This window comes from Propithecus coquereli, unplaced genomic scaffold (assembly GCF_000956105.1).
Source record: "Propithecus coquereli isolate 6110/MARCELLA unplaced genomic scaffold, Pcoq_1.0 Scaffold119, whole genome shotgun sequence".
NCBI lineage: Eukaryota > Metazoa > Chordata > Mammalia > Primates > Indriidae > Propithecus > Propithecus coquereli.
The window spans coordinates 7,096,488-7,108,038 of record NW_012135969.1 but is presented as its reverse complement, the minus strand read 5'-3'; the positions used below and the strand labels follow the sequence as shown (position 1 = coordinate 7,108,038).

Below are 11,551 nucleotides of genomic sequence, written 5' to 3'. Positions count from 1 at the left end.
TTTTTAGCTGTCCAGATAATTTCTTTCTATTTTTTTAGTAGAGACCAGGTCTCGCTTTTGCTCAGGCTGGTCTCAAACTCCTGACCTTGAGCGTTCCACCTGCCTCGGCCTCCCAGAGTGCTAGGATTACAGGCATGAGCCACCGCGCCCGGCCAGAATCTTCTTAACCATAGGGTTTTTTCCCCTCCTCCTCTTTGTAAGTCTTTTTCATCTCTCATTTAGAATAAGTAAATTTTCTCAACCTAGAGAAGACATTTTTGTGATAACATGTGGGATGTGTTAAAATCATCATCTTTCCTAAGATCTCTCTTTATGGCCCTGGAGATTTTTTCCCAAGCCATTCAGTGGAATCAACACATGATTCTAATTTGTGAGAATGGAGAAGTCGCTGATTGCTTGCTTTTGCCTTTCTAACTTCATTTCTAGAGATGTTTTCTTTTGGAACTGAGACCCACTTTGAAGTGAAATAGCCCCTTTATAATCAGGTTTGTTTCCCGATTTGGATCATGTCCTTCCATTTCAGACATCTCCCAGGTGATGGATTTTGAAAGTAATGTGTGGAGAAGCTTAATCTGAACTGCTGTGTGTGTGTGTGTGTGTGTGTGTGTGTGTGTGTGTGTGTTGGTTTTTTTGTTTTTTGTTTTTTCTGTTTAAAAAGCATCTGGAGGAGTTTTTCTTCCTAGCAGGGGTTTTGTAATTAATAACAGCAGCACATCACCTGTGAAACCTGTGCTTGAGGCAGCCATAGTGTATTCCGTGGGATCCTCCATCCAGGTGGAGGCAGGAGTTTTTTCCTCTGTTGTTCTTATGTATATGTATTTGGCTCAGTAGTCTTCTATGCCTAAATTAAAAAGCAAAATAAAAGTTCAAGAAGTCTTTTTAAGGTCTAAGGAGTTGCAGTCCTTTCCAGGACAAACCTCTGCATTTGGAGGAGAGATGCATTGCATTTTCCCTGGACGTATTTTGGGATAGAGAATAACTTTGACATAATGGATAGTTTTTAGGGAGAGGGAATGATCCCCCAGCCCGTGACTTAAATTGGCAATACATTTTTCTGCTCTTTTGATTTTTTTGCTAACTGGAAAAGTTGCATCCAAAGTGAGAATTATTCCATATTTTAACCTTTGAGCTGGCTGCTAAAGTCTCCTTGGGGACAAGGACAGTTTGTAGTTATTTATAACCTGTAAGAAGGGCATTAAGGCTGTAAACAGCCAGCTCACACTGAGGCTTGGGAGGCAGTGGGAGCATTCTGTTGTTATCCTACTGTGTTTAGTGACTTGAGAGTCTTTCATGTACCTTCTTGTTTATCTTCAGCTTGACTTTGTCTGGATGAGCCTTACTAGCGAGGCATTTCTGTAAAACTCTATCTTCCAACACTTAGATGAAGTAGAAGAAGGAAAAATAGCCTTTTAAATACAAATGCATATCTAATCCTCACAATCATTTCACAATCTATACTTGCCTAAGAAGTATCTGTGAACTGGGAAAATCTTAAAGGTACTGACTTGCATGTATAATACTATACTTGTTTCTGAGTTTTTCTTATATATAGCAGTTATAAGAGCAACTCTTAATTAGAGAAATCAGAGAAATATCTATGCCAGAAATGTGTTCTATATCGTAGCCTGGTATAGAAAAAACTTAGTTACATGCCTAGACATGTTTTTTTTCTCTTTTAAGAGACACGGTCCTGCTCTTCTATCTGGGCTGGAGTGCAGTGGTGATGGGGTCTTGCTATGTTGCCCAGGCTGGTCTTGAACTCCTGGGTTCAAGTGGTCCCCCTGCCTTGGTCTCCCAAAATGCTGAGATTATAGGCATGAGCCACCATGCCCAGCCTAGGCATGTTTTTTTATGATGTGTTTACATATATATGTTTATGCTTGTATGTATTTAATGTTAATTATCTTTATATGTCGATTTTAAGAGCATTAAACCCAGTGTCAGATATGAAAATTATGGGACAAATCTAAGTAAATGCTAAGGATCTGCCCCAATTTGATCAATATGTTGGAATTTTATTATATAGAATTTAATTCGAAATAACTTAGAGATTTAATTAGTCTTGGTTCCTGATAGCTGCTATAATGGTACTTTCTATAACCAGGATTGACTTATTCTGGGAAACATGCTTCTCTCACTATTGTCTTGTGGATTCAGGAATGCCTCTGACAGCACTGCAGGTTTCCCTTTTCTTACAAGTTTTCTTGAATTAAAAAAAAAAGTTTTTAATCAAGGAAGAATGTAAATAGTTTTGGAATGTATCTAACAAGTTCTTTAAAATTGGAGTGAGATGAACTCATAGTTTTATTTTTAAAATGTTTTATTATTTTAAAAGTATGCCTCGATTCCTATAGCTACATTCATTTAGCAACTCCTAAACTTTAACTTATTAACTAGAACTCATTAAGGAAAAATATCCCAAAAGAGAAAGAGGCTAGTCAACAAAAATTTCATTGAACAAACATTTATTGAATGCCTGTTATGATACCATTCTAGGCACAGGGGGATGCTGTTCTCTAATTGAGCTTAACTTCTAGTGGGGAACACAATAGACAAGTGAAAAAATAAAAACAAGATAATTTCAGGTAGTGGTTATAAAGAAGAAAATAAAATAATGTGATAAGAGGAACAGGCTAGAAGTGGGGGCTGCTTCAGACTGAGTAGTCAGGGAAGACCTCTCTGAAGATATTACATTTGATAAGAGACCTAAATGATAAGGAGCCAGATATGAAAAGACATGAAGGAAGGAAGAACTCTCCAGGCTGAGAAAAGAGCTTTGTTTGCTCATGGAACAGAGTTAAAGGCCTGAGTGACTGAAGCATCAGGATTGAGAAGGGCAAGTGTTGTGGGAGGTCAGGGAGGCATGCTGAGGCCATGGTGATCCTGATAAGAAGGTCACTTTTATTCAGATAGCAGTGGAAGCCCCTGAAAATCTCTTTCTTGTGTCTCATGGAGTTTTGATTTATAAGCCTTCTCATGACTTGGCAAAACTAATTACAAAGGCTTGCTAATTCAGTTTTAAATTTTTTAATTTACCAATTGAATAGGTTAATATATATTCACATGGTTCAAAATTCAAAAAGCAACAAAGAAATATAATAGAAATTCTCCTTCCCACAAAGGTGCCCAGTTTCCTTCCATGGAAATAACCAATATCCCTAGAGTCTTGTGTAGCTTTTCAGAGATATTCTATATACGTTAAAACAAATACATATTTTCTATTTTAAAAAACAAAGCTTCCCGTTCTTTTTTTTTTTTTTACAAATGCTTATTATGTGATCTATATCATAATTTATTTAATCAATCCATTTTTGATAGACTTTTAGGTTATTTCCATTTTTTTGTGTTTATAAATAGTGCCACAGTAGAAAACCTATTATATTTGTCATTTTAAATATATCAGTAGGGATAGATTTCTGGAAGTGGAATTGCTGGATCAAAGGGTATGTGCATTTCTTGCTCTGATAGACATTGTCCTTCACAGAGATTGTAAAAGTTTATACTCCAGCCAGAAATGTTCTCCTTACCCTGGGCAAGTGTTATCAAACATTTTGATCTTTGCCAATTCAGCGGGTCAATCAATGTGTGGCTTGATTTGCATTTTATATTAGTATGAATGAGAGTTGAATATCTTTTCATATACTTAAGAACCATTGGTATTTTCATTTCTGTACATCATTGATGATTCTTTGCCTGTTTTTCTGTTAGACTTGACTTTTTTCTTCTTGATATCTAGAATCACTTACTATTGCTAAATCCTTCTATAGGTGCAGTGTTTAAGAATTTAAAAAATGAAAACAGAAAAGCAGTCATCTTTAACTTGTAAAATTTTACAAAGCATGAACCTGATAGAAGACATAAGACATTGCTGATTGAGGTCATTTTTCATTGCTGTTAGTTTCATTTTAGGAAGTGGAGTTTTTTAAATTTACAAAATTTAAATTTAAAAAAAATATATAGTATTTTGTTAGACTAGATTGAACTGCAAAAATTTTACTCATAAAAAATATTCAAAAGTCATTCAAACCTTGCAATAGAGGAAGTCAGTATGACCTGTAATAACTGTTCTTGGGATAATGAGAAAGAAATTATTACCTCCTGGGTTGTATATGACTGAGTACACTGTAACAGAAGAAACAAAAAGCTCCTTTTAGGTCACATTAATTTCTTAAAAGTGAGTATACCCAAGTCTTTTATAGTTGTTTTTTTATTCTTATTGTCAACAATCTTTTTGGCATCTTCTGTTTTGGAAAATGCAAATGTCTCCCAGGTTTAAAATAGTTATGACACTGGGATTTTTCTTTACTTGGAAACTATACAAGGCTTTAAACCAAAAAAAAAAGAGTCAGGCTTTTTTAAAGTCCCTAACAAACCATTCTCTGGCAAGAAGCTACGATCCCAGCCATCTCGTTTGTACATGCTATGTGTTATGTTGAACCACACAGAACTGCTGATACTCAACTATTTTTGGTATACAAAACGTTTCATGGTTCAATCTAGTACTCCGTGGTCTTACTCCTATCATTTTAAAATTGATGGATATAAAGGGTAACTCATAGATATCATGTATGAGATTCATGCCTCTCTTTGTTAATTGGTTTATTTTATTTTATTTTTTAATTCTCTGGATGAGTAGATTAGATTGATGATGGAGGAATGCTCATGAGGAATAAATGAAAGATTTTAAAAAATGACTGCACAAGCTATCTATGTAACACTTTTCAGAGAGTGTTCTTGCCTAGCACTATACATACTTGCAAGATAAACTATTGGGACATTTTCCCTTATTGTACAGGGAATATCTTGAAAGAATTCTGATCATATAAGACTTTAGTTCAGATTAGTTACTGATTTGTGTTTTCAAAAAAAAAAAGGAAATCATAACCAGTCTTTGTCCCCTTGTAGAATGAAGATATCCTTGATATTGGATGAAAAACTCACTTTTACCAGAACTAAGATTTGAGGTGCCACAATAGGAGATTTTGTCTTTGTATATAACTTATCCAAAAGAACAAATTAATAGTTCTTATTACATTGAAATCTGATATACTTAGCATTATTCAAAGAGCTGTTTTAGAGATACGTGGGAACAAAAACCAGAAAAGTTAATGAACTTGAATGCAACTGGATGAGTGTTTCAGTCATCAAAGCATTTTTACTAAATACCTTTGGTTCCAGGCAGGCTGTGCTAGGTGGTAAGGGGATAGATACAAAGAACAGTTGCAAGCTCTGTTTCAGAAGCTTAAAGTCTACTGGAGGCCGCGGAAGTGTTCATTAAGTTTAAAAGAAGACAGAAAAGCAGTGCACTATGTAGGTTCAGTTGAAAGCGTTGTCTGTGTATCACGACAGCATTACAGGTTGAGTATCCCTTCTCTGAAATGCTTAGGACCAGAAGTGTTTTGGATTTAGAATTTTTGCAGATTTTGCAATATTTGCATTATATACTTACCGGTTCAGGATCCCTAATCTGGAAATCTGAAATGTACCAATGAGCATGTTGTGTTGGCATTCAAAGAGTTTTGAATTCTGGAGCATTTCGGATTTCTGATTTTCAGATTAGAGATACTTAACCTGTGATACATTTTCTTTTTCACTTCTGTCTGCTCTCCAAAGTTTACCATTCTAGTTAGAAGTCATATTATATTGGTTGACTTGAATCTCTTGTCACAATAATTAATGGCTTCATAATATCTGCTGGGAAGTGTTCGTCAGAGGTTGCTCTTAGTTGCTAGATGTACTACCTTCATTAGAATTTAAGCGGTGTTACAGTTGACAGAGATATATTAAAGTATGGGGTTTTGTGTCTTTTTTTTGAGACAGAGTCTTGCTCTATCATCCGGAGTAGTGTACAAGTGGCATCATGGTAGCTCACTGCAACCTCAAACTCCTGGCCTCAAGCCATCCTCTTGCCTCAGCCTCCTGAGCAGCTGGGACTATAGGCGCTCACCATGATACCTGGCTAATTTTTCTATTTTTAGTAGAGATGAGGTTTAGCTCTTGCTCAGGCTGATCTCAAACTCCTGAGCTCAAGCAATCCTCCCTCCTTGGCCTCCCGGAGTGCTAGGATTACAGGCGTAAGCCACCTTGCCTGGCCTATTAAAGTATATTTTTCAATGAGACTCACAAGAGGTCTGTCCTCACAAATCAGAATTTAATAGAGTAAGCAGGAAAATAAATGTTGGTATATAACACATATGTTCAGCCTCAGAGTTGTCAGTGTACTAGAAAGTTTGCTAAATAAATTTCTCGTTAGAGAACTTGGACAGTCTTGTCTTAACTTGTTGAAAGCCAGGAACAATATATTTTGGCTTTAGTTGTCTCCTGTAAAGTTTCTCAAAGTATGACCCTCAAGTATATCTCTTCTTTTCTAAAATTGTTTTTCTGCTGGCATCTGCAGCAATTGGCATGAAGTGCTACAGAGTTCATGTAGCACCAGGCTACTTTGCTGATGAACACTGTGCCCAGGGTGCCTGCTATAAGTGAAATTAATTAGACTTGTGCTATCCTAGTCAATTTCCCTCCCAGCAGGTTGTGTGGTTAGAGCTCCTCAGAGTCTGAGACTGAGTCTCCAGTTCTACTCGCTGTGGGATTGGACATTTTAAACAGTGGAAGAAAGATGGTGTTATTAAAAAAGAAAAAAAAAAAGACTTGGCTACAAAATAAATCAGAAGCAAAAAAGGTGGGAAAAAATGGCCAAGACCAAAATTTTATTTTTTTTTCTAGTTGTAATAATGGACCAAGCTTTGGTAGCAACAATTAAGGCATTAAAATAAATTGGTTTTTAAAAATTGGCCTTTCCTAAGTCTTAGAGAATTTGTAAATTGTTAGATAAATTTAAAGAATTTTTTTTTTTGGTAACTTCAAAATAAGCTCAAATTAGTATTTTGTGATCGCTCAGTGTAGAGCTTTGCCTGCAATCCACATCTCCAGAGCCAAATTTTTTGTTCTTAACTAATGTATAGAATGCACATATTCATTGCCACCCTGCCCCAAAGTAGGAATTTTGAAATTTCATTCTGGCCATTAATGGTAACTGGAATTTATAAAACTGGCTAAGTTGTATTTACTGGTTATTGGACAAATAAACAGTTCTGCAAGAATGTGTTTTCCATCAAATGTAAGCCTATCTTGGAGGTAACTACAGTAGCATTTGGTCTCTTTTCTTGATGTTATGGAATCATGAATTGCAGGATCCAGGGAGGTCCAAATGCCACTTGCAGGGCTTAAGTTTTGCTACCTTAAGTGAGATAGCATACCACGTGTATAAGACTATTAACTTTATCTGTGATTACATGGGATGCTTTCATTGTAAATACCTGTAGGGTAGTGTTTATGACCAATGGAAACAAAATTTAATTCCAATTGTTAATATATTACTCTGTGAAGGTGCAACTATAGCTTATTAACCCCCTCATGTTTATTATTTAAGTAGTCAGTGAATGTTTATGAATTGAACTACTATTCAGTGTTTTTGTTATTGTTGTTATTCATTTATATCAATTTATATAAATAATGTACTGCACATGTTATTCCAAAACTTGCTTTTTTCTATTAGGACTGCGTTTGATGCCCATGGTGCTAAAGATCTATTTTGTTAACTTTAAGTCCTAAAATACAATTTTCCAGTATATGAAAATAAAACAATTTAGGTATCTATTCCTCTGCTCATGGATTTATGTTAATAGTTTGTTTCTAGCTTTTCACTGTCATAAGCAATGCCACGTTGAAATCCCTTGTCTATGTCTTCTTGTGCCCATGTGTAGAGTTTCTCTAGGGCAATGGTTCTCAAAATGTGGTTCCCGAACCAGCACATCAGTATCACCTGAGAACTTGTTAGAAATGTATATATATATATATATTTTTTTTTTGAGACAGAGTCTCAGTTGCTGGGCACTCAGCAACCTCAAACTCCTGGGCTCAAGCAATCCTACTGCCTCAGCCTCCCAAGTAGCTGGGACTACAGGCATTCGCCACCATGCCTGGCTAATTTTTTCTATGTCTTTTCAGTTGTCCAGCTAATTTCTTTCTATTTTTACTAGAGACAGAATCTCGCTCTTGCTCAGGCTGGTCTCGAACTCCTGAGCTCAAGTGATCCTCCTACCTCAGCCTCCCAGAGTGCTAGGGTTACAGGCCTGAGCCACCAAGCCAGCCTAGAAATGTAAATTCTTGGGCCCATCCCAAAACTCGGAATCAGAAACTCTAGGGGTAGGGCCAGCAATCTGTTTTAAATGGTGATTCTGATGCGCTCTAAACTTGAGAACCACTACTCTAGTGCATATATTAATATGGTTAAAAGTGGAATTACTGTCTTAGGGTACATGTATTTTCAACTTTGCTAGATATAGTCAAATTCCTACCCCAAATATACTTACTACTTTATTGTCTCACCAGCAGTATATGCGAGTTTCCATTTCCCCATACATGGTATGGTTGATTTTTTTTTCTTGCTGGTCTGCTAGGTATAAAATGTTTAAGAGCTATTTTATTTCTTTTTTTTGTGAGCAATGTTTTTATAGGATAGTTGACCCTTTTCTTATTCGTAGAAACACTTTATATAGCAGCTTTTCTTTTTTCTTGAGACAGGGTCTCGTTCTGTATAGCTCACTGCAACCTCAAACTCCTAAACTCATGCAATCCTCCCACCTGTCAGCCTCCCAAGTAGCTGAGACTACAGGCATGCGCCACCACACCCAGCTAATTTTTTTTTTTTTATATTTTGTAGAGACGAGGTCTCACTCTTGCTCAGGCCTCTCAAACTTCTGGCCTCAAGGGATCCTCCCGCCTCAGCCACTCAAAGTGCTAGGATCATAGGTGTGAGCCACCACACCCAGCTCATTTATTATATATATTAATAAAAATGCCCCTTTGTCATGCATTGCAAGCTTTTTTTTTTTCTAGTTTGTCTTTTGGCTTTCTTTGGTGCTTTAAAATTGTGACCAAATTCACCAATTTTAAAAATTGTATGTTTAAGGTATACAACATAATGTTTTGGTTTTTTTTTTTTTTTTTGAGACAGAGTCTCACTTTTTTGCCCTGGCTAGAGTGAGTGCCGTGGCGTCAGCCTAGCTCACAGCAACCTCAAACTCCTGGGCTCAAGCGATCCTCCTGCCTCAGCCTCCCGAGTAGCTGGGACTACAGGCATGCGCCACCATGCCCGGCTAATTTTTCTATATATTTTTAGTTGTCCAATTAATTTCTTTCTGTTTTTAGTAGAGACGGGGTCTCGCTCTTGCTCAGGCTGGTTTCGAACTCCTGAGCTCAAACAATCCGCCTGCCTCGGCCTCCCAGAGAGCTAGGATTACAGGCTTGAGCCACCGCGCCTGGCCCAACATAATGTTTTGATGTGAATATACAAAGTGAAACTAGTACAGCCAAACCAATTAGCATATCCATCATAGTTACCTTTTGTGTGTGTGGGGGGGTAAAAGCATCTAAAATCTACTTGTTTAGCAGATTTCCAGTATATAGTACACTATTATTAACTAATCCTAAATGTTGTATGTTAGATCTCTAGACTTACTCATCCTACATGTCTACAACTTTGTATACTTTGACCTACATGTCTCCATTTCCACCCCCCACCCCCAAATTCACTAATTTTTTTGAACGGCTTTTGTGTTTAGAAAGTCTTTGGAGGGGAGAATTTTGAGTTGGATTTGATTTGCTACTGGGATACCCCATTGAGATGTATAGTAGTTACTTGAAAACGGTCTGAGAAAGATGAGAGTTGTAGAGATTTGGGAAATGTGTATAAAGGCAGAATTTGACACTGTTGGGATGGGTAAAATTGCCATTAAGAGAAGGTAGATTGAGAAAATAATTGAGGATTAAACCATCAGAAGCAACACTGGAGGAAGAGAATCCAGTAAAAGAGATTGCAGAATGATCACAAAACAGAGCAAGGAGAAGAATCTGGAATATCGGGTGGTAACAGAGTGTAAGCAGAGAGAGATCTCCAGTGTTGCAGAGAAAGGTGTAAAAATGTTGCCCTTCAAGAGAGAAACTAGCAATGGGTTGAGGAATAGAAGACTATTCAAGTTTGCAGTGAAGTGTAGGAGAAGATGAGGCAAAGTTAGAGGGGTAACAAGGGTCATTTTGCTTTGGGAGTGGAATATTTGTGCCCCCGGAGAAGGAGCCCATGGTAAGGTTATGTCTAGTGTTAATTATGCTGTCTGCTTTTCAGGCAGCCTTTTTATAAATGTACTTATATACCCTTTGAGTAAATTTATTTGGTAAGATAATATTGAGTATTGTGCAGAGGATTAAAACAGGGTGATATACTGATATACCTGTGACTAGGAGACTGGATTAGGTCTACTTCTCTGAGGTTAACATTTAAATTTGGGACCTGAACGCTAAGGAGCCATTGAAATGATAGGGTAGAACAGTGGTCCCCAGCCTTTCTGACACCAGAGACCGGTTTCATGGAAGACAGTTTTTCCATGGATAAGGGGATGGAGTTGGGGGATTGCCACCTCTGCTCCACCTCAGATCATCAGACGTTGGATTCTCATGGGGAGCGTGCAACCTGGATCTCTCACATGTGCAGTTTGCAGTGTGTTTTCCACTCCTATGAGGGTCTGATGCCACCACTGATCTGATGGGGGGCAGGGCTCAGGCAGTGATGCCAGCAGTGAGGAGCCGCTGTGGGTGTGGGTGGGGCTTTACCTGCCTCCTGCTATGCAGCCCGCTTCCTGGCAGGCAGCGGCCCCTGGCAGGCCGTGGCCCTGGGGTTGGGGACTGTAGTCATGGAAGACAATTTTTCCGTGGACAGGGGTTGGGGGGCATGGTTTTGGGATGATTCAAGCACATTACATTTATTGTACACTTTATTTCTGTTATTATTACATTGTAATGTATAATGAAATAATTATATGACTCACCATAATACAGAATCAGTGGGAGCCCTGAGCTTGTTTTCCTGCAACTAGACGGTCCCATCTGGGGGTAATGGGAGACAGTGACTGTAAATACAGATGAAGCTTTGCTCACTTGCTGGCTGTGCGCGACCCTGTTCCTAAAAGGCCACAGACTGGTACCAGTCTGCAGCCCAGGGGTTGGGGACTGAGCATTCCAAGCAGGAGACAAAGTTTCCAGTCTCTAGAATGTCAAATAGTAGGATAGTGTACCAATAATCTAATAAAGTCTTTTTGGTTCTTGGATCTGAACAGGGTGAAGAGAGAACAGAAGTCTTTGCCCCCAGCTTTGGAAATCTCGTTTAACCTTCAAACTGGCGATGTCAAGGGTTCCAAGTCCTCCACCTCCGGCAGAAATGTCGAGTGGCCCCGTAGCTGAGAGCTGGTGCTACACACAGGTAAGTTCATGTTTTCACCCTGAGAATCTTCCATCTGAGGAGGATTTGGTGGACAAAAGGAATAGGATTGCTTTTCTACATTGGATCTGCTTTCTCTGGGACATAACTGCCAGATAGCAGCTAGGTACTTGCCAGCCTTCGATTCCTTGATTTTCCACGTGGAATCTGAATCCATTAGGCCAGTGTTTTTTATTGGAGATTGAAAGGGGGAATCTTTGAAACTAGATCCTTACATTC

General features: G+C 38.2%; 1 protein-coding gene across 2 annotated transcripts in view; it reads left to right on the top strand.

Annotated features, from left to right (window-relative positions):
• Positions 1-11,551, top strand: part of SPOP (speckle-type POZ protein) — a 69,685-nt gene that overhangs the window by 37,476 nt on the left and 20,658 nt on the right. For both annotated transcript variants that reach the window (XM_012661398.1, XM_012661406.1), the window contains one exon: positions 11,172-11,314. In XM_012661398.1, coding sequence (XP_012516852.1) covers positions 11,237-11,314 — 78 coding nt within the window. In that variant the 5' untranslated portion in view covers positions 11,172-11,236. The remainder of the gene's footprint in view (positions 1-11,171; positions 11,315-11,551) is intronic.